At 40.7% G+C, this 22,170-nt stretch overlaps 1 protein-coding gene across 3 annotated transcripts in view; it reads left to right on the top strand.

Moving 5' to 3' along the window:
- Mfap3l (microfibril associated protein 3 like) overlaps window positions 1-21,427 on the top strand; it is a 41,851-nt gene extending 20,424 nt beyond the window's left edge. For 2 of the 3 annotated variants that reach the window (XM_046447901.2, XM_046447900.2), the window contains exons 2-3: window positions 1,791-2,217; window positions 15,460-21,427. In XM_046447901.2, the coding sequence (XP_046303857.1) occupies window positions 1,920-2,217; window positions 15,460-16,391 (1,230 nt within the window). In that variant the 5' untranslated portion in view covers window positions 1,791-1,919 and the 3' untranslated portion in view covers window positions 16,392-21,427. Of the gene's footprint in view, window positions 1-1,790; window positions 2,218-13,129; window positions 13,166-15,459 lie in introns of those variants that run through there. The other variant, XM_046447902.2, reaches the window with a different exon arrangement.
- The last annotated feature ends 743 nt before the right edge of the window (window positions 21,428-22,170 follow it).

Raw genomic sequence — 22,170 nt, forward strand, 5'->3', positions numbered from 1 at the left:
AATGGCAGGTGAGGGATTTAGCATAAGGCACAGGATGCTTTCCAAAAGGTAGGAAGATGGAAGAGGGAATTCATGCCTGCACGTTTTAGTACAGAAGAAAGGGGGTGTTGGTTTGTTTTGAAAAAGTAGGAATACCACTGTGCCGAGATGGTTGATTGGCAAGCTGAAGATGCCCATGTCAGTAAGGAAGCAGGAGACTGAGCAGGCTGAGCACTGGCAAGCAGACTGCCAGATGTCACTGAGGGCCCAGTGAGGTCGGAGATCATTCCTTCATTTTGGAAATAATTACTTGGTTTTACAGATCTCTCCAGTGTGTTCCAGCCTCTGGGATGTAGGAGCTAGGATAACAGGTTTGATCAAAGTCATGGACTGACAGAGTACATGTGGCATGAGGACAGGAACTGAGGATTTGGGGGTTGTAGTCTATATGATTTGAGTCTGGACTGAGACAGAAACAAAGCTTACAGATCAGGAGGGGGCAAAGAGACAGAGACTGAGAAACACAGAAGTGCTAGAAAGCATCAGGCACACCTGTTAATTCCTGCTACAGGAGGCTGAGGCAGGACAATCACAAGTTCAACGCCAGCATGAGCAACTTAGGGAAACCCTGCCTCAAAATAAAAGTAAAAAAGGCTGGGGATGTAGCTCAAAGGTAGAGCACCCCTGGCCCAGTACCAAAACGAAACAAACAAACACAACAAAACCTGGAAAGCCTAGGGAGGGGAGTAAGATCTGGAAGGATGGCCAATTGCAGTTAAAAGATGATTTATTTAGAACTTCATAATTACTTGGAACTTCAGAACTTAGAATTTGTAGACTAGGTGTGGCTGCAGAATTAGTGATTAGAATGGAGAATTGAGTAGGTGAAGGTTAGCTCTTTGACATGGAAGCGTAGCCACCCAAAGTGCCACCCCACACATCCTGATGATGCCCCCTGCCTCAAGGAGGCAGATGAGTATTGAAACCAGGGGATTGTGTGTGTGTGTGTGTGTGTGTGTGTGTGTGTGTGTGTGAGAGAGAGAGAGAGAGAGAGAGAGGGAGAGAGAGAGGGAGGGAGGCAGAGAGTTCACATGTGCAGGGGAAATTGCATGAAGTGCAGGGAAGGAATGTCCTGGAAGTCATAATGGCAAGTTCTGAGAATGGCAGACTCATTCCAGAGAGTCCTTCCAAATGCTGGCTGACCTGGAGCAGGAAGCAGTGAGATAGGCTGGAAGCCATGTTTACTGGAAGAGACTAGGAAACACCTCCGGTGATCAATAAGGTCACAATGAAGACAGGTGACGGGTTAGAAAGAAACCTTGTAATGCTGTATGAAAGAAGCCTCAGTTTTTGAACTCCATGAAATAAGGTAACATCAATGTAAAAGGAATATATTTGTTCCTACTAAGAGCTATATTTTTTTAAAAATTTTTTTAGTTGTAGATGGACACAATATCTCCATTTTTTATTTATTTATTTTTATGTGGTGCTGAGGATCAAACCCAGGGCCTCACACGTGCAAGATAAGCGCTCCACCACTGAGCTACAACCCGAGCCCTATAAGAGCTATATGTTTTAACAGCAAAAAGTAGCAAAGTTATACTGTTAAGATTTCTGTGAAAAATAGAACTTAACATTGGAACACCTTCTGGATTTGTGTCTTGTTTAAAAATGATGTGGGTTTGTATTTTAGCTGGATTGCTAACTTTTTATAAAGAGTATCTTTTTAAAATGTTTTATCCTTTTACAAATAGCATTTGAAAGTATAAATGCTAATATTTATGTGTGTGTGGTTTTTCCTCTTTTAACAGGTTCTTAATCAAGCACCAACTCCATGGATCCAGGACAGGTTTGCCCCATGGCCCATTCTGAACAGTGTGCTGTCTGAGACAAGATTCCATTGGCAAACCATCTATTGCCTTACCGAGCAAGCAAAGAAGATGGATCTATTGAAGAGCCATCTGACTTTGTGCTTTCTACCTTCTGTGCCCTTTTTAATCCTCATGTCCACTCTAGCAACTGCTGAGAGTGTGACTAACAGCACTTTAAATGGCACTGACGTGGTCTTGGGCTCTGTGCCCGTAATCATCACCAGAACCGACCATATCATAGTCAAGGAAGGGAACAGTGCCTTGATTAATTGTAGTGTTTATGGCAACCCTGAACTGCAATTTAAGTGGTATAACTCCATTGGCAAGCTGCTGAAAGAAGAAGAGGATGAGAAGGAGAAAGGAGGAGGTAGGCTTTGAATATCATAAAATATAAACATAGACTTGCAGGCCAGCACCCTTCATGCTAGTTGTTCTCATAGAAATCACTTAAAAATACTATTTTGTCTTGTTTTTCAGAGGCAAGAGAGAGAATATATATTCTTAAAAATTCAAAGCAGTAATTAATTCATTTTTTCACTCATTGATGAGAAAACAAAAGGCAAACCTTGAAGTCTTTTGAAGGCTTCTTGGAATTCTATAACATAATGAACTTGAAACCATTATAGAGACCCTAAGTACAAGTTCCATTTGTAAGGGAGTCTTGTTTTCTTTCATGGAAATGGCTCGTATAAACAATATAGCAGTTGTTTATCATTGAATGTCAGTTTAATTCATCCACTGTGGATCTGAAGACCACACTTCTTAAAAGAAATCTCTGTGCCAATTCTCAGCCACTGGCAGTGGTTATCTCGTGTTCCTGGGAATCTGTCTGAAGTTTCCAGACTGAGGCCAAGAGGGAAGGGGGATGCAATCCTAAGAATGGCACAGGACAGTAGAAGAACCCTGGGTTTTTAATGAATGAGTTTCTGTCCAAAAAGTGTGAATGACCTTCCTAAGCCCAGCCAGAGAGAGGATAGAGTCCTGGGGAATCGGTACACTTCTTGTTTTAGATGTGAGAAGTAATTGTCTAAAAACCCAGGCCTGATCTGATTGACCTGAAGGAGTTAATCTACTTTCCTCAGCATTTCGCTGTGTGATAAAGTAGGGCAGGGGGGTGGGGGAGTAAAAAGATCATTGTTCTGGAGTGGCAGATTATTCCTTTATTTCATTCCTGTTGGGCCCTCCCCTTTAACCAGTGAACAATCCCCAGAAGAGCTTCTGCTCCAGGAAAACCTACATTTTTAATCTCTTTCCTTCATTTTATCTTAATTGCTCCAAAAAGAATCGAGGCTAATGCCTCCTAACTCCTCAGGAGTTAAGTGAATGGAATTTTCTTGTAATTACATACTTCTGTCACAGCCTGCCGTGTTCCCAATGGTTAAGGCGGCCAGAAGTCTAGCTGCCTGGGATGTGGGCTTTCGTAATGCTGTAACTGACATTGCTTTGGGTTAGCTATCCAAGACTGCACAATATAATAAAACTTCTTCCCTTAAGTCAAAATATTATATATTATGAATCATGGATGTTTAAGCTGAGGGTGGAAATCTTTCCCCTTCGAGTAAAATTGTAGGACTATAGGAATTTCCAGCTAAAAGGGCCTTGACCAGACACTACAATTCAAATCCCCCTTTACTGATATTTTTCCCAAGGTCCTGCTGTTAATTAAGTGGGTATGACTAGAGCCATAGCTAATGAGAGCCGAATGCTGAGGGAACACCCCACCCCCCCACACTGATTTCCATTTCTACCACCCCTTCCTCCACGACTGTACGTCAGAAGGATGTGACATCACACTTATGAAAGCTGGGTGGTAGCTATGGTTACAGGCACACTCAGGCCTCTGTACCTTACCAGATCTTTCTGTAATGTAGGGACACTGCTAAGATATCAGGGAGACTGAATTGAGGGGAACAAGGACTCCAAGCCTGAATCTACCTTTCACATGGACCCTGAAGCAAAGGTTATCCATGGGTGTTGAAGAGTTGAGTTGGTTGCTAAGTCAGAACAGCATCATGCTGGGGCCTAAATTTTACTCACAACTCTTTGAGCATTATTCCAAAGTTGTACCTAAAATGTGTGAAGTCTTCATTGAGAAGGTCCTTGTAACTGTGGACTCACTGTTGGCAAGCAAATGCTATTCGTTGCCTTCGTCATCTGTATATTGAGGGGTTGAACTAGATGGTGGTCATATTTGGCTCAGTTTTCTTCATTTGTGGATGCTCAGATGGTCGTTAGTGGCAAACTGTCAGTGAACTCCAAGCTCTTGGTTGTTCTTTGAAAGCCTTTGGCATAGAGAACTACTCTATCCAAACTTAGCACTCTTGTAGCCAGCAGCCTTGCTGTGTTAACCGTTTTAAGTCTCACAAGATACACTTTTGATTTTTAAAAAGCACTCACAATACTAGTACTTGATGTTCCAGCTCAGCTTTTATAATTATAATGCATAATAATAGTAATTTCAAGAGTAGAAATGACATCAGGTAGTACACAAAGCATTACACCTACCAACCAAGCAATACATAGAAAATAGCAGAAATGAGAGCTTAAATATTAGAACTCAGAGCTCGAATGGCCTATTAAAGAACCCATAATCCTTAACTTTTCACTACTGATGGAGGAACTGTCAATTTCATAACACAGACATAGATCTCAATTTTCAAACCAATAGGCTAGAAATTTAAATGGAGCCATATTTAACTTATAACTCAACAGAGTTGAATATGGAGTGAAAAATACTGCTGACATCCCAGCACCTTACCTAGGTACACTAGGACTACCATTAAAACCAAACTAAAAAAAATCAAGGTAATCATCATTAACAACTACTGTCACTCACTAAGCCCCTGTACTAAGTACAAATACTGCACTAAGTACAGTATTGTTTCTAATCCTTACGACAAGCATGGCAGTGGGCGTTATTAATCCTCCCGTATAGAGATGAGAAACTGGGTCAGTGGGGCAGACATTACACAACCAGAGCATGGCCAGCTGGTGTTGATTCTCCCTCTGTGCCGCAGTATCTGCTTGCCCCTAAGGTTGCAGAAATACTGTAGGGCAGCTAACCCAGCCTGAGGAAATGTGGGAGGAATCTATGGGTGGAAGAGGCATCATGACCACCATCAAAGTTAGACAGGGTGAGAATTGGTGCCACAGTGTCTGCACATGGCGCGCGCGCACGCACACACACACACACACACACACACACGACAGCATTTAGAATCACCTAGTGAGCTGCTCAAGGAACACGCTACCACTCACTCACTTGCTTTGTGATGATCCAGGAAAGAAATACTTCCATTTCTCGTTCATGCTGAGAAAGTAAGATAGCTGTTATTCATGCCAGTCTCGCCAGTCCTAGACAGGATGGGCTATTTCCTGTCACTGGCAGGAGCAGCAGCTGGTTTACTTGGCTTCTCTGGTGCCTATCACTTCACTTTCACAGGGTCAGGAGGGGCGAATGTGTAATCTACATCTGGAAGGAGATTATTTTTGGTAGCTCACCTTCTGGAGTTGTTGGGGGTGGTCCATCATCCATATTACAGAAGTAGCTCAGAATTCAAACAACAGGAATAACCCCAAATGGCCACAATACCTGCTGTTCTCTGTTTGCCTTTTACTAGAGGTAGAGTAGAAATGTGTAGCTGCCAGGAAGTATTATGAAAAAGCCCCAATTATTTCAAGTACTAGTAAGCCACTGTATTTTTGCCACGGCTTCTTACTGTGACTTTAAACCATTGAAATTTACATTAGCACTTTTAATGTATGATAAGTAAGTGTTTCAAGAAAGCTGGCTGGAGCCAGAGCAGTGGTACTGGCCTGTTAATACCAGCAATTCCAGAGACAGGGGCAGGAGGATCACAAGTTCAAGGCCAACCCCAGCAACATAGTGAAACCCTGTCACAAAATGGAAAATGAAAAGGTCTGGGAATGTAGTTCAGTAGTAGACACCCTTGAGTTTATTCCCCAATCCCCAGTACAAAAAGGAAAGAGAGAGAGAACAAACCAGCTAGTATAGACCCTTATAAACACATTTGTCTTATTAGAGATTAAATTTGAAATTTCTTCCTTTAAGTTAGGCTTTCTGTGAATTTTTCATACTCCTGTAACATCCTGTCACCAAAAATAATTAAGTCCTTTGGGGGGCAGGGGCAGTACCAGGGGTTGAACACGGAGGCACTCAACCACTGTGCACATCCCCAGCCCTGTTTGGTATTTTACTTAGAGACAAGGTCTCACTGAGTTGCTTAGCGCCTCCCTTTTGCTGAGGCTGACTTTGAACTCCAGATCCTCCTGCCTCAGCCTCTGGAGCCACCACCACTTTAATGAAAAGGCACATGAGTCAGCTGAGTTGTATAAAGTTCACAGTGGTCAGGGCTGCTGCTCTGGTATTGTGGAATTCATTAGTATCAATTTTACCTTTAGTTTACATTGTTATTTTGTGTGTGTGGGTGTGTGTGTGTGTGTGTGTGAATTTTTTAATAAGCTGTGAAATGCATTTTAAATGGTTCTGGGAGAGACAACGAGCCACAGTTTTCTCATTCATGAAATATAGATAAGACTTTTGTACTACCTCCCGAGTGGGGTTTTGAGTCTTGAAAAAAATAACTCACTTGAAGCAAAGTGTGAAAGATGATATATCAAGAACTATGTAATGTTTTGAACAACCAACAATAAAAAAAAAATAAAATATTTTAAAAATAAAAAAAAAAAAAGAAAATATTGTTAATACTTAGCATAGTACTTGGAACATACCAAGCTCTCAGGAAATGTCAGCCGTTGTTATTATTCTAATGGTAGTTATTATTATTCTAATGGTAGTAATGTTTTATGATATCCTCACAATAATAGATTTCAAATGCTAAAATCCCAGTTTCTTAGTGTAGCATGTTTTATAAAGAAAAGAAATTGTTTTCTGGGTTATTTCTTAATTGTCAATCTCAATTTCTCAATCTTTTAAAAACTTTTAGTAAACACCCAAAAAATCAATAACCCTTACATGTTACTTGAAATTTCAAAATAATGGTATAACCACAATGGTAGCAAGTTTGTAAATTGCTCCTTCAGAGGACTCCTTTCCCAGTGCACCACTTTTGTGTAAAAGGTGCCCTTTGATTTCCAATATCCTTCCATCTCTGAAAAGCAGAGTATGTGGAAATTTCAAAGGATACACAGCTGACACAGGATAAGCTTTATATTTGCCCAATCCAGTGATTCTGAACTGGAACCTGTTTTCCACCCAGAGCCCATAGGGCCAAATCTGAAGACATTTCTGGTTATCAAAATAGAGAATGCAGTTTGGGGGGAGGGGGATGATGTTACCATGTAGAAGCCAGAGATGCTGCCAAACAGCCTACAGTGTACAGGAGAGACCCCTACAGTGTACAGCAAAGTATTATCCAGCCCAGAATGCTTCAGTGCCAAGATTGAGAACCCTGCTCAACCAAAGGAACACCCTTTGGCTAACTAAAAGGAAACCTTCCAAGTAGATTTTCAAGTCAGATGTTTGAACCCATAATGTAGTTTTACATAAGAAGGGTTTAACTTATGGTATGGTTTGTTTTCAAAATTCAGCCATTTTAAGGGCTAACCTGGGAACTACCACTTTGTGTGTTTCCTTAGAAAGTTGTGCTCCCTTTTGGATGTGAGCCCATATAGCTTCAGTCTTAGTAGTAAAAAGAACCCTCCAGCTCCATCTCCAATACAGATAACAGCAGAGATTCCCAAAATGGAAGTTATTCCGATGAAGCAAATATAGGGTGCCCTTGTTTGGGGAGTCTGCCTGTAGATACCATCAGAAAAGACTATTGCTAACCCACATGGAATTACATGCTTGGCACTTTTTTAAAAAAAAATTAAAACGACTAGATCAAATTAGCTAGAGGATCAGATGTTTCCTTTTCCAGAATGTAAAAAGGCTTTAGGTTCTTTTCAGATATTAATACCTTTAAGCATAACAGAACTGCAGGTTCTAAACAGCAAAATTCTTCCACCCCCACCTTCCTGAGCTGAAAGCTGAGCCGAGCCTGTGTTGTCCCAGGCTACCTCTGCTCCACATGACATAGAAAATAGCTTGTTCGAGTTGCCCTGGTATTCTCTGAAGAGGTCTCTTAGGAGGCTTGGTTGGTGCAGGTGGGAGCGCGAGAGTCCTTGCAGCTTGTGGTATTTACAGCCTGACTCTTTGCAGTGGATTCAAGGAGCTGTCATCTACTGCAGAAGCCTTGAAACAGGTGCAGCCATGCAGTACTAAATTCGTTTTCAATTCTATTTTGTAAAAAGGCATGGATCCTTTCTCTGCAGTAGTCTATATTTCACATAGTGCAAAACATGCGCCACATTTATTGGCACAAACACCATTTTTTGTGCCGATTTGAAGAATGTCAATTTAGTGTGAGAACTCGTTCAAGTGAATATTCTGTTTATGTTTGCATAAACATGGGTCAGAACTCTCACCACCTGAATATTTTTATGTACGTTGATTTCAAGAAAATAACACATTTGTTATGGTAGATCGAACTCTCCTTGGAAAGCCAGGGTTATGTGTAACTTAAGAGTCCAAGCATCTAAAGGAGATTGTGAACAGAGTTTTAATCTGTTTATTCCACTCCTTGGGGATCTAGATAAACCATGCATTGGTTTGTTTATACATTCATATTCACCAAGTATATGATATCTCTGAGGACAAAAATCATTTCCTTCAAATAAGTAATTTGTGGAAAGTTCTACGAGCTTGGCATTTGGGCATACTGTTAATTTTCAATGCTTAGTGATTCTCCAGAAAAGCTGGGACGATTTAGGATTTCAGTAAACATGGTTTTTGGAGAAAAACTGATTGCAAAGTCTCTGTATAGTCTAGACTGTCCCTGTAGTTCTTCAGTTCCTGTGTGTGTTAATTAATATTGCTCATTTCTATGCAGCAGTAATCTGGTCAGAAGTTGTTTGCATGAGCAATAGATAGTTCTGCTGGTGCCATATATTGGTTGCATATTGAGTCACAGTAACCCCTATTGCACAGAATTCCTTGCTATTTTTAAGTTTAGCTGCAGCCATGTGATGCTATTAATCTTTTTGCTAAAAGGTCTATCTGACACTGCTCTATTGGTATCACACTGTGCCATAATGTGTGCAGGCCACCATGCTGAGCACATTTATGTCAAGTTAGTCACCTTCCTGTTATGGGACAGAGCTATGGCTTCTCACAGAGACGTTTGGCAGGGAAAGAAAGCTCTAGAACTATGTCCATAGAGAGAAACATTATTTTGAAAAGGAGATTATTTTTCATTATCTTGATTTTCTTGCATTCATTAATGCATGAATTGCCAGTTTAGGCTTGCCTGATTTGATGAATTTCAAGGAGTCTAAAAGTGAGTCATAAGTTAAATTCATTTTAAATTTTGTTGGATGCCTCCAAATCAACCTTCCAAAGGTTTGACCAGCCTATCTTCTTCCTGCAATGCCTGGGAGTATTCTTTTCCCCACAGTTTCAGCAAGATAATGTGTAATCAATGACCTTATTTTAGCAATATGAAAGGTCAGCTTTACTTTGACACCTTTTAATTTTAATTTATTTAATCAGTAGTAATCTTGTATACTTTGACACCATTTGCATTCACTGTTTTGTGAATTACCTGTTCATATCCTTTTCCCATTTTATTTTTTTTCACATTTCCCCAATTCTCTCTTTTTTTTTTTTACATTTGAATCAAATGGGGTATAATTTCTCATTTTTCTGAGTGTACAGGTTTCAGAATCACATTGAGGGGAAGGGAGGGGAGGGGAAGGGGGGATAGGAAGGGCAGCAGAATAAAATAGACACTAGTATTGCTATATGTATATACATGACTGTATGACCTTTTCTCATTTTCTTCTTTTGGGATTTTGTCTTGACTTGCTTAATTCACAGGAGTTCTTTAAATTTTATAGTCATTAAACATTTTGTCTGTCAAATATTCTAGAATTTTCTCCTAGCCATTTGCTTTGAGCTTTTCTGTAATATGACGTTTTATAGTGCAAAAAATCTTGATTTTGGAGGAAATCTGCATTTTCCTATATAGCTTCTGAGATTTTTTTTTAAGGCACTGGAGATTAAACCCAGGAGCACTTTACCACTGAGCTACATCCCCAGAGGCCCCCCCCCTTTTTTTTTAATTTTGTCTTGCTAAGTTGCTTAGGACCTCTTTGAGTTGCTACGGTTGGTTTCACTTGAAGTTGGAGATTTTCTGGCCTCAGCCTCCTGAGGTGCTGGGATTACAGGCATGCACAACCATGCCTGCACACTTCTGATATTCTTCAGATGCTTAAAAAAAGGTTTTTCTATCCCAAATTTATAAAAAATATTTTATATCTTCTATTAATCTACTTTTAGTTTCACATTTATATCTTCGGAGTACTTGAAATTTGTTATACATTTCATAAGATAGGGGTTGACCTTTAGTTTTTGTCAAGTGACCAGACTGTTACCCCAGTAGTGTATCCATCCCCACTGATTTGAAATGCTGTCTTCCTCATTTAAAAAATCCCCATACTTAGCTCCACCTGCTTCCAGACTTTCAGGTTTTCCTCACCAACTTAAGCAGGGGTCAGAGATAGCTTTCCTGGGGATCTAAGGGGAGATATGATGGTGGGGCTTGAACTGGGCTAATGGGTCAGGCAGGGACTTGACGCAGGGAGGTAGGAGAGGCAGAGAGGAAGTGGGTGGGAAGGTCCTGGGACCCCTTTGGACAGGGAATAAGACAGGTCTGTCTGGGAAAGCTCATGGCAAATGAGGTACAAAGGGAGAAGGGGCAGCTGCCCTCCTCCCGGATAAATACAGAGCTCCCATCATGGGGCCCTCCGGTGACCTGGCCCTGCATTCCTCTCCAGCCTTGTCTCCATCCAACCCCCCCCCCCCTCAGTTTTACACGTGGTTTGTCAGCCGCAGCAGCCCCCACATGTTCCTGCTCCTGCTCACATGCTCACTCCCTCCGCCATCCCCCTCTGGACTTGAGTCCTTGCACTCCCATCCCTCTTCTCCCCGCAGGGGCTTAGCGCCGCCCCCTTCTAGGAAGCCCCTCCCTTCTCCCACCCCATCCTCGTGCTCACCCCCAGCGCAGGCACTAGACCTGGCTGCGGGAATCTGTTCCCCTGTTGGGCTGGGTGGTTTTTGTAGTCAGGAATCGCTTCTTACTCATCTTTGTACTCTGATCCTCTAGCGTGGAGCCTGGTACACGGACGATTTGTTCAGTGATATGCATTGACTGAGCGAACAAGATGAAAAAAAGATCGCTGCCCTTCTAAAAATGTCAGCTTTGTTGTGTAGAATAGCGCGGGCACCGCAGTTACAGCTCAGACACACATCTGCAAGGAGAGATTGTCTCCACCGCTCACATGCAGGGGGTTTCTGGGGGGAAGACTGACGGATTCCTGGGTGATCTCCTGTTATGCAACAACGCACATGTTTACTATGTGCCTCACCTTACAAGACAGCAGCGGGGAGAGAAGGGGTGAGGAAGGAAGTTCCAAGGGCCATTACAATTTGAGCAAGGCGTAGGAAGTGAATAAGGAGCTGGTGGGAAGAATGCTTTACATACAGGTCTACCTTGTTATATTCATGGTTAAGTCTACCTCTTTTATTGCCTCCAAAATCGTCGCCTCCAGAACTGACTTGGCATGAGCTGCTGGCAGTTCAGGTATTTATTTGAACAGAAGCAATGAAGCTTCATGAAAATTCAAAGCATAGCTTTGACATTCCTATTCAGTTACAGTTTAAACTAGTTGGGAACATCAAGTTGTATATACCTGCTTCATGTGGGTATGGTTTTATATATATGTGTGTGTGTGTATTTATTTATTTATAATATATATATTAAAATTATAAGATAAAGATAAAATCTTTATCTTTTAATGTCTGGCAGCCAAAGCCAGAACCCTTCCAGAATGAGTCTCATGGCAAGGTACTTTTAGACTGAGCTTCCAGAATGAGTCTCATGGCAAGGTACTTTTAGACTGAGATGCATGTGCTCAAGATGTTCCTGGCTGGGCAGGTACAGTGTGGAGATTCTTCTTAGTCTGCCCCAACCTGGTGGGAGAAGACCCAGAACAGAATGTGGGATATCTTACTAGTCAAGTTTTCAGTGCTCTATGCAGTAGTAGAGCATGCAGATTCGTTTTCACTAATCCAAGAGGAAGCTGAGGCTGAGAGAAAGTATTTAGAGCCTTAATTTCTGGAAGGGAATGAATGTATGTATCAGCATGGAGAGACAGACATGTATAACCTTTGAGGTTAGAAGGTCAGAACTCTGGTTTTTCTGACATAGTCCTTGGATGTGTGTGTGTGTGTGCATGTGTGCGCACGTGCTGTACGTGTTTTGCCTTCTGAAAACTTTAGACTTGTTTGATGGTCTGGAATAGAATCTGTAATCCAGGTCACATATTCATTTCACAATATCTCACATGAATAGAAACCTAAATGGCATTCATAATACCTTAATCCATCAAATAAGAGAGTGTGTGTGTGTGTGTGTGTGTGTGTGTGTGTGTGTTCTAGAGGAATCTAGTAAAGGACTGAATACTGAAAAGAGTTGTTTCAATGCCTTTGTCCTACATTAGAACAAGAAATTGCTGGCAGAGAACTGTGATTTCAGCCATTTGACTAGGGTTTTGGTAATAACTCAACTGTTGTAGGATCATAGTATGTGAATTCATATTTGTCATGGCTTATAGTGAAGTTAAAGATGCATGGCTGGTCTTCAGACTTTAAGAACAAGAGAGAGTAAGTGTGGGATATAGTATCTAAGAGGTGTTGTTCTAGGGATCCACAGTCCTGGGCTAAGAATCAGAATATGCTCCCCAAGTCATTCTTCATCTGCCAAACATCTCACACTCTTCCCAGAATGAACCACTGGTATTGGCTAGACTTGAGTTTGATTCCAAACTATGTCCTTTTTAACACTGTAACTACAAACTTTTGAAGTATCTACAAGTTGTCTGAGTTCAACTGCTTGGTTCCAGGTTAGATACAGTTCAACAGACAATTAAAATCATCTTGGAAAAGAACTATGGAGGTCAAGTTCAGAAACATTTTTAAATATTCAGTAGAGAAAAACATCCATACCTTGTAACCAGTATGTATTTTTGTGTTTTCTTTTTCTCTAACAATTAGATAAAATTACCATTAAAACTGTTATTCAAATATAGGGAAAAAAAACTTTTATGTTTCTACCAGATGCTTCTTTTATTTAGTGTTCTCTTCTGCTTTTCTTCTTTTCGCCCAAGAATACACCACTGTGTCCTTGTGTTTACAGGGTTTCTCCATAAAATGGTTTGGGGATAAGGAAGAGGTAAGCAAATTGATCCTAGTCATTCCCCACAGAAGTAACTGCACCTTCTCAATGTCCTGCACCCTATTCCCTACTTTATTTCCCAACAAAAGGAGGAAGATAAATATGAGAAATTCCCACAAGTCTAGTCTGTAAATCTCTGGAATCCAGTTCCTTCCATATAGAATAAGCTTTCCATCAACCAGTGTGTGTGTGTTTCCCATTCTTGCCATGGTCTACTTTATAAAACGTGCAAATATAAAATAAGACAATAGTAATTTCCCTGGCCCAAGTCATGTATATTTGAATTAATCTGCAACTGAAGAATCAAAATTCATGCTCAGGGAAGAAGAGCTGTGGAAAGCTCACCCATGAATAAGAGAGAATGTCACAGACTAGATACTGGGTATGTGTAGCCTTCCCAAACCAGTGTTGTCTATTCCTGGAGGCAGTACACTGGCTGAATTGTTGGAAAGATGTTACTGAGGGACGCCAGGAGCCACTCTTCACTGGTGTCCTTTCAGAAGGCAGAGTAATGTGTCAACATCTACCAAGAGGCCTCCTGCCAGGTTCACCACAGCCAGTGAGCCAGTAGCACAAGTAGCTACAGGAAGGTCCCTCGCTGCCCCTTTGAGCCTCTTCAGGAATGTTCCTTGGCACAGAGGACATTGGAATAGAACAGGCCTTCTGTTGCTGCATTCCACAGTTGTATGAGACCCTGGTCACTTACGTGCTTGAGAGTTTTTTTGGGTTTTTTTTTTTTTTTTAAAGAAGCACCAGAAGTTAGAAAGAAGCCTTTTCTTTTTCTTTTCTTTTAAAGAGAGAGTGAGAGAGAGAAAGAGAGAATTCTTTTTTAATATTTATTTTTTAGTTTTCGGTGAGCACAACATCTTTGTTTGTATGTGGTGCTGAGGATCAAACCCGGGCCGCACGCATGCCAGGCCAGCGCGTTACCGCTTGAGCCACATCCCCAGCCCCGAGAGTTTTTTGGGTTTTGTTTGTTTGTTTTTAAGCGTGCTGATTTGGGGAAGCAAGAAGCTTTTAATTAGAAGTAAAAGTCATTGCTGTAAGGGGAAGAAATAAGTAAAATAAAATGCAGAGTAGATACTTTTTTAAAAGCTGTGTGTTAAATTGTCATGACTCTCAGTAGAGGTTTCTCTGGTTGGCTCAGGGAATTACAGTGCTCTAATCAAGAAATATGTGCCTGCTCCTTAGAACTCCCAAGAGACCTGGTGTGGAGACTCCTTGCTCTATAGGACAGCCCAGGGAGGTAGTTGGATTTCATTTCTCACTCAGCCCCAAGACCCTGGAAGTAAACCTAGTGTCGTGTTTCCCAGGGGTCTCCTGAGCTGCAGGTAAACTAAGAATAAATGTAGAATGTCGCTGGATTCAGAACCTCATTCCCAAGGCAGCACATGATCCTTTCCAGGGAGGGGATGGAAGAATTGCATTTTTCAAAGTGCATTCTTTCGTGTCAGGCTGATTTTCATTGTCATGGGCCTAATTTATTTGCAAGGCTAAAAGCAGACCAATAGGAATTCATACCCAGCCTCTGAACCGTCACGTTATCAGCCTGTAACTTGAAGTCATCTAGAGTATTCATTGCAGATTGTCAAAATTAATGACATAAATTGTGTTCCAGTTAACTGAGATTGTAGAAGGATAAGATCAATCTCAAATATGAGAAACCCAAGTAAACAATTATAATTGATTTACTCCCGATTCGATATTGAATCTTAAATGCTTTATATTCTGAGAGGCATTAAAATCCTCAGGGAATATGTATTCAGTAGTCATGCTCACAGGCAGTCCAGAAAATCAGATGCTACGGTTAAGGAGTTCTTTTATAAGAGCTATGTTTTCCAGATCGTTCCTCTCATTTTCCACTAGGATGTGGAGTTGTACCATATTGTGTGGTAGTGAAGAATACAGCCTTGTGACTAGAGCCCTTGCCTGGCAATGCGTGGGGCCTTGAGTTCAATCCCAAGCACCGCAAAAAAAGAAACAAGAAAAAAGAATACAGCCTCTTCACTGAATACACATTTGCTCTTCTAGTTTTTACTACTTCCAAACATGTAGGGAAGACTGTTTAATGGGGGCCTTGTTTTCTTTATCCTATAAAGTGGGGCCAGTATTAGCATTGCCTCACTGAGCGGGTATAGAGATGAAACGAATTAATACGTGTCACTGGCACATGGTGAGCACATTAAGTCAGTGTTCCTTGTTACTGTTACGAGATGTTTTTAGAAATCCAGTGTATGTCTGTAGTAACGGGGAATCTATGTCCTTGGTTATAATCTCTTCTGTCCTGACAGGAAAGTGGCAGATGCTCAGTGGCGGCCTCCTGAACATCACCAAGGTGTCCTTCTCAGACCGCGGAAAATACACGTGTGTGGCTTCTAACATCTACGGCACTGTGAACAACACGGTGACCCTGAGAGTCATCTTTACCTCTGGAGACATGGGCGTCTACTACATGGTTGTGTGCCTCGTGGCCTTCACCATCGTCATGATCCTCAACATCACCCGCCTGTGCATGATGAGCAGCCACCTGAAGAAGACGGAGAAAGCCATCAACGAGTTCTTTAGGACAGAAGGTGCAGAGAAGCTGCAAAAGGCATTTGAGATCGCCAAGCGGATCCCCATCATCACCTCAGCCAAAACCCTAGAGCTTGCCAAAGTCACCCAGTTCAAAACCATGGAGTTCGCCCGTTACATCGAAGAGCTCGCCAGGAGTGTGCCTCTGCCTCCTCTCATCATGAACTGCAGGACCATCATGGAGGAAATCATGGAAGTGGTTGGGCTGGAGGAGCAGGGACAGAATTTTGTAAGGCACACACCAGAAGGCCAGGAGGCCACCGACAGGGATGAGGTGTACACGATCCCCAACTCTCTGAAGCGGAGTGACTCTCCCACTGCTGACTCGGACACCTCCTCGCTGCACGAACAGCCTCAGCAGATTGCCATCAAGGTGTCTGTTCACCCCCAGTCCAAAAAGGATCACGTGGACGACCAAGAGGGGGTGCAGTTTGAGGTCAGAGATGAAGAGGAGACAGAACCCTCAGCCGAGCGTTCCCCGGAGACTGCAGAGCCTTCTACAGATATAACATCCACCGAGCTCACATCCGAAGAGCCGACACCCGTGGAGGTGTCAGACCGAGACCTGCCACCAGCTCACCTGGAAGTAACAGAGCCAGCAGTGACACGTGACAAAAACACCTGCATTATTTATGAAAGCCATGTCTAATAGCAACTCCGAAAAGCTATGCATATCGAGAAAATCAGGGGCTGCTCCTTGTAACACAGATGTAGTAAGCACTTGCCGCTAAGCCTTACCAGGAGACTCATCCCTGTAGGTAGGAGTGAGACGATTGGAAAAGGGGAAACAGCTGCGCACAGGTTACGTGACTGGAACCTCCTCCGTAGAAAGGATGCGAGGAAGATCAGGGTGCAGAATTGATAGTGTCACACAGAAGGTATCCGTCCTTGTGATATGAATTTTAGAATTGGCCATTTTCTGCCAAACCCCTTAATTGGTGATGCCCTTCTGGCAAAGAGTACACTACTGTTAAGATATTCCTGAGTTCAAGAGCTCTGTCCAATGCATCAGCATTGCTTTTCCTTTTAAAAATTATAGGTCTGCTACAATAGCAAACGCACGTACATGGGTTTGTTGCACTTTCTTCTCAGTTTTATTTATGTTCACTTTATAACAGAGTAGTTGATATTATATTAATACTAATTGCTCTTTCTGATGGAGTCCTCTTTATCACCTTCATTTTTATTTTTCTCCGGAAAGGTTTACCTCAGAGGCTTTGGTATCAGTCACCCATTCCAGGACTGATATCTACAAGTCATTTGTAATGTTCCAGAGTAGTTGCTAGGATCATTTTTTTTTTCATTCCCCAGGTCTGTTTTCATACTTTGCTTTTGTTTGTTTGTTTCCAATGAAGCTGCTCTAATGAAACTGAGAAATACTTTGCCCCAGAATCGCACTTTAATAGTCAAATAAAAAATGTGTTTACCTGTCCAATTCTGAGAGCCTTTTGGGGAACTCAACCGAGGTGTGGAGGGAGATTGTAAAAGGTTAAATATACCCACTCTGCTCATGAAAACTATTTACACTGAAGTAACATCATCCTCCAAACCAAGACTGGTTCTTTACCTGGAAAATTTATCGCTTCCAAAGACAGAGGCATTTCATGAATTCCTGTAGGTCATAGGGTCTTGGCATCTCAGAAGGGTTTGCAGGACCACGCACTGTCAGTCAACTAAAACACTTGACTTAAGGCAACAAATACAAGGATCTGTGAAGTGCATAACCAGGGCCATTTGTGTAAACGACCTACTGACTTGCTGGTTCTTGAAAGGGAGAGTGAATGACTAGGGTGATGGCAAAGAGAACCATGCCATCAAGTTTTATGCCAAAATTATTGAATTATTAATCCCACACGGCAGCGTGATGTTATGGAAAGAAGATAAAACTAGTCATCCAGAGGCTTATTATTTCCCTGACTGTGCCAATAACTGGCTGCCTGGCATGGGGCAAGTCTGGGCCTCACTCTCCCTGTCTGTAAGAGGGGGCAGACTAGATGAGCTCCGAACACCACCACTCTCTCAGAGACCAATATTAACATCTTCAGTCTTTTTCACAATTACTCTAAAGATTTTTTTGCTTTCATCCCTGGGTTCTCCAAATATTTTTATGCTGCATTACTTAAATAAAGAGAATTAGTTTTTGAAAAACCATAGCATTTTAAACAAATTGTGGAATCTCTCCTCCCCCACCCTACCCCCCCAAAAATCATTAGGACCACTTCTATAATTTAGATTCAGTCTTAGGATGAGTGGTATTTTACTACATCTTCATGTAAAGCAAAGGAGTGAGTCATGGCCGTATCAAGTGTGATGAGCATCTGGGGCTGTGAAGTCAGAGGTTAAATGGGCCACAGTGAGAGAGCAGACCCACATAGTCTTCACTCTAACCATCTGGGGAAGTGATCTTGGAAAGGTCCCTTCTTCCTGGGTTTAATCTTTTTTCATCTGTAAAACATGCAGGCAGTATTCAGTGGTCCATTACATCCCTAAGTTCAAATAGAGTTTTATGGAAATGTTTTCAATCCTCAGTAATCCCCATGGCACAAGAAAAGAACAAATGGGAGCAAAAATGGGTACACGAGACTGGATGCTCCTGTGATCCATACTTCACCTTAAAGGTGTCTGGCTCTGTAACTGAGGTCAGTGGGCATGGCTTTAGGAGAGGTCTGGATGATGAGTCTATTTATAGGTAACTGATATGGAAGGTGATCTGGCAAGGCACGGTTTGACCAGACATCCCTTTAAAGATCACCTAGTTGGAAGCATCTTGTGGTGGGAGTGGGGGTTCACCTAAAGAAATTAGTAGTGAGCAATCAAAAGACCATCATTCCTGTTTGGGCTCTCTGGATTATGGTTGGGTTTTGTTCTTGTTTTTGTTTTGTTTTGTTTTGCCGATTTTTAAAAATTTTTTCTTTTTAGACATACAAAGACAGTAGAGTATATTTTGACATACATACGTGGGGTATAATTTATTCTAATTAGGATCCTATTCTTTGGTTGTACATGATGTGGAGTTTCACTACTGGTGTATTTATATGTGGACATAGGAAAGTTATGTCGGATTCATTCCACTCTCTTTCCTATTCCCATCCCTGGGTTATGGTTTTGTTTTTAATTTGCAGGTAAGTTTTTTGTCTCCCCCTCTTAGAATATAAAGGTTTCCAACTGTTGTGGAGATTAACAAACTCTTACCTTCAAATTATTAGCCCAAAATAGCAACAGAGCCTAGGAAACTCATCTGTGATGTCAGGTGAACTTGTCCCCATTCTCTCCAGTTCTCATTCCACCAAACCCCATGCTGATTTCCACAAGAAAACCACAGAAGGCATCCATTCCATGTAGATATTGATTAGGGATAATAATCTGGGCAGCTTTTTTTATGAAACAAGAGCTGAAATGTGTGACCAAAGAATGTTTCTCGAATAGTCTGGTCTCTCTTCTTTGGACTGGTAGGGCAGGAATGATATAGATTTTCAAAACTCCTTCTTTAAGGCATCAAAATGCTCTTGATATAACAGCCAACTTACAGGGAGCTTGGCTGATAATGAAAATTTCTCCTTCCAGAAATCCTACACGGTTCCTCTCCATCCTACAGCATTCATGAAATGAGAGAGGCCCTTATGCTAGAATATGAAATGTAGACCTCATGACTTTTCAAAAATAAAGTGAACTGTCAAGCTTCTTAGGAATTCTTAGAAGTGTGGCTGAATTATTGTACAGACACACACTCATACACTGGACTTATTTGAGCAGTTTTAAAATTTCCAATGCTAAATCCCAAGCCATGTCCTCTGGGTCTTATGTAGTCATTCTTAAAACCAAACAAATTCTGGTTTCTGAGTCCTCTTGGTCATATCTCTAGCAATTTTTTTCTTGAACTTCTAAAAATGATTCACATATGTGTGCATACTTAATTCACTTAGATGATCTATAAACTTGGATGGTATTTATTCTAAATGGGAACAAAACAGAATTTTATATGGGAAATCTATGTAATTTATAATGGTTTTCTTTTATATATTATATTTTCATATATTTAGGGCACATCTACTGCTATTCTCATCTTTTTGTACATCATACTTGACAAAAATAAATACTTATACTTGACTAAAATCTCTAGGAACCAAATGTGATGTATGTAATATATAACATAAAGGAATAATTCTAAAATTGCCTGAGTGTTCTCACCCACCACATTGTCGTGCCATGTCATTATAGCCATCTCGTTGGGGATGCTTGTAAGCCTTTCTACAACTAAGGCTGAAAGGCCCAACATCCTACACAATGGATTCTGGGATTCCCTTCCCTCGTCTTTTTAATTGTTTGTCTCATTTTCAATTGCACAAGTCTGAGTGTTTCAACTTCCTTTGGAAGGGTACATGTGAGATTACAAAAAAGCAACTTGACAGGTAGACTGAGTGCATTGGATCATGGCTATGTAAATTGTTTTAATAGATAGCATGTTTTAAATCTAATGCTTGGGTTGTTATTCACCAGTGATCTAGGATCTGCTCAGCTCTGTAGCATGTGAAGAAAATGTCAGGCACAGAGAACACCTGCATGTTTTGAACAGGGACACTGACCAATGCAATGCAGCCAACACAAACCACCTTGACTATAGAAATACCAGCCCCCGCTGCTGGAAGAAATATTTTAGGAAGGCAAATCAGTCACCTTTCAGCATTTAAAATATGGTGTATCAGTGCTAAAACGTAAATAGCAATCCCTCTGCTTCTGTTAACTGGAGATTTCCTTTCAGTGTTTTCAATTGGTAAGAAATGGAGCATTAAATTATATTTCAGATACTGTTTTTTTTTTTTCTCAGCACAGTTCAGCTACTATCCTTTACCTATTTTCACCTATTCCTTTGGCATTCCCCAAAGTAATTCCTATTTCTAGTCTTGCTTTTTAAGCTAACTTTAAATATCTACCAAACCTCATTGTATATTCACCCATATATTTTGAGCACCTGTTATCTTCAAGATATTGGTCACTTCTACATTCACCTATTCATTAAAAAAGAAACCCTCAACATAGATAGCAAAGTTAATCTTCCTAATGACATTTTTATAATTATGTTCAGTGATGAGCAGGTTTGGATTAAACAGATCAATTGTGGGGGAAAATAATCAAATAGAACAGAATTGCTTATTATATTTCCCAAAGAACTCAGTGTTTACCTGTTATACAAGAAAATATGTGAGGATGATGACACTCTTTAAATGACTGTTTTTTAAGAGGTGGAATTTATTAAGGGGCTAATGCTAAGAATCTTACAATCAAAATGAAAGCTATTAAAGGAAATGTAAAAATAGAAGTAGTTCTAAGACTATTCTGGCATAAATTATTTTCATTTGACCAGTGATAAAAGCCTCCCAATGTAACTTTCCAGCACCATGTAACAGCTAATAATGTTATGATCAAAGAAGACACTTTCACCTATGTTTGGGTTGCTGTATTTCAGTAGTTCTGAATGTCCTTTGTTAAATTGGAAAATAAGATGAAAAATGCGGGCGGAAATGTCAATCTGATGATTTTGTGAACTGTAAAATGTTCACTTTTAAAAATATATTAAGGATGTAAACAAATGACTAATATAAGTTGTCATTACTGTAGCAAAAAAAAAAAGATCTATCTTGTATCTTGATTGTTGCTTTAATAAAGGGTTTGCGCAGGTGTGTGGAATGTATGTCATGTCCTACCTGAAGGGCATGTCGTCGTAGCCTGATTTACTCTTCCCAGGGATACGAAATCTGTAGTGGATTCATATCCCCACTTTTGGCATCTTCAGTATTTCTTGGGAAAAGAAAAAAAACGAACCATTTTTCTATGTAAAACTGCAAAATTATATCCTACTTCAGAAGATTTAACTCTTTCCTGACAAATTTCAAAGAGATTTTTATCTATATCACAAAATCATTTGTAGCATGCAACATCAAACTTGCTCTTAAGATTGCCAAAATGACTGGGAAACTCTCAGAAGAGTTCACAGAAAGAAGGTATCAGGAGCAGAACCACCATGGATTACCTGAACAACACCAAATCAAAGGTTAAGGCCAAGTAGGTACTTTGAGATCAGTGAGCTGCAAAAGCTTGATTCCTTTTAGAAGAGGTGAGTGTCCTGGTGGGTGAGAAAGGAGACTTAGCAAGTGGAAAACTAACCAAAAGGACAAAGTCAGTATTCTTCTGTAGAGCACACCAAACAAGCAAGCAAAATAATTGAGTGGTTTCAAAAAAAAAAAAATATATATATATATATATATACACACACACACAGAGCATTCATATATATATATATATATGTATATATAATTTTTTTTTTTACTTGAACATCTTGCAAGTGAAATCCTAAATGGGGAACTCATGTAGTAGACTATTCTGTTGTTGATAGATTTTTAAGTGCTGAGTCAAAAGTCTTAAACACTGTC

This window comes from Marmota monax, unplaced genomic scaffold (genome assembly GCF_021218885.2).
Source record: "Marmota monax isolate L192 unplaced genomic scaffold, Marmota_monax_Labrador192_F-V1.1 WCK01_AAM20220418_F8-fsc00040, whole genome shotgun sequence".
NCBI lineage: Eukaryota > Metazoa > Chordata > Mammalia > Rodentia > Sciuridae > Marmota > Marmota monax.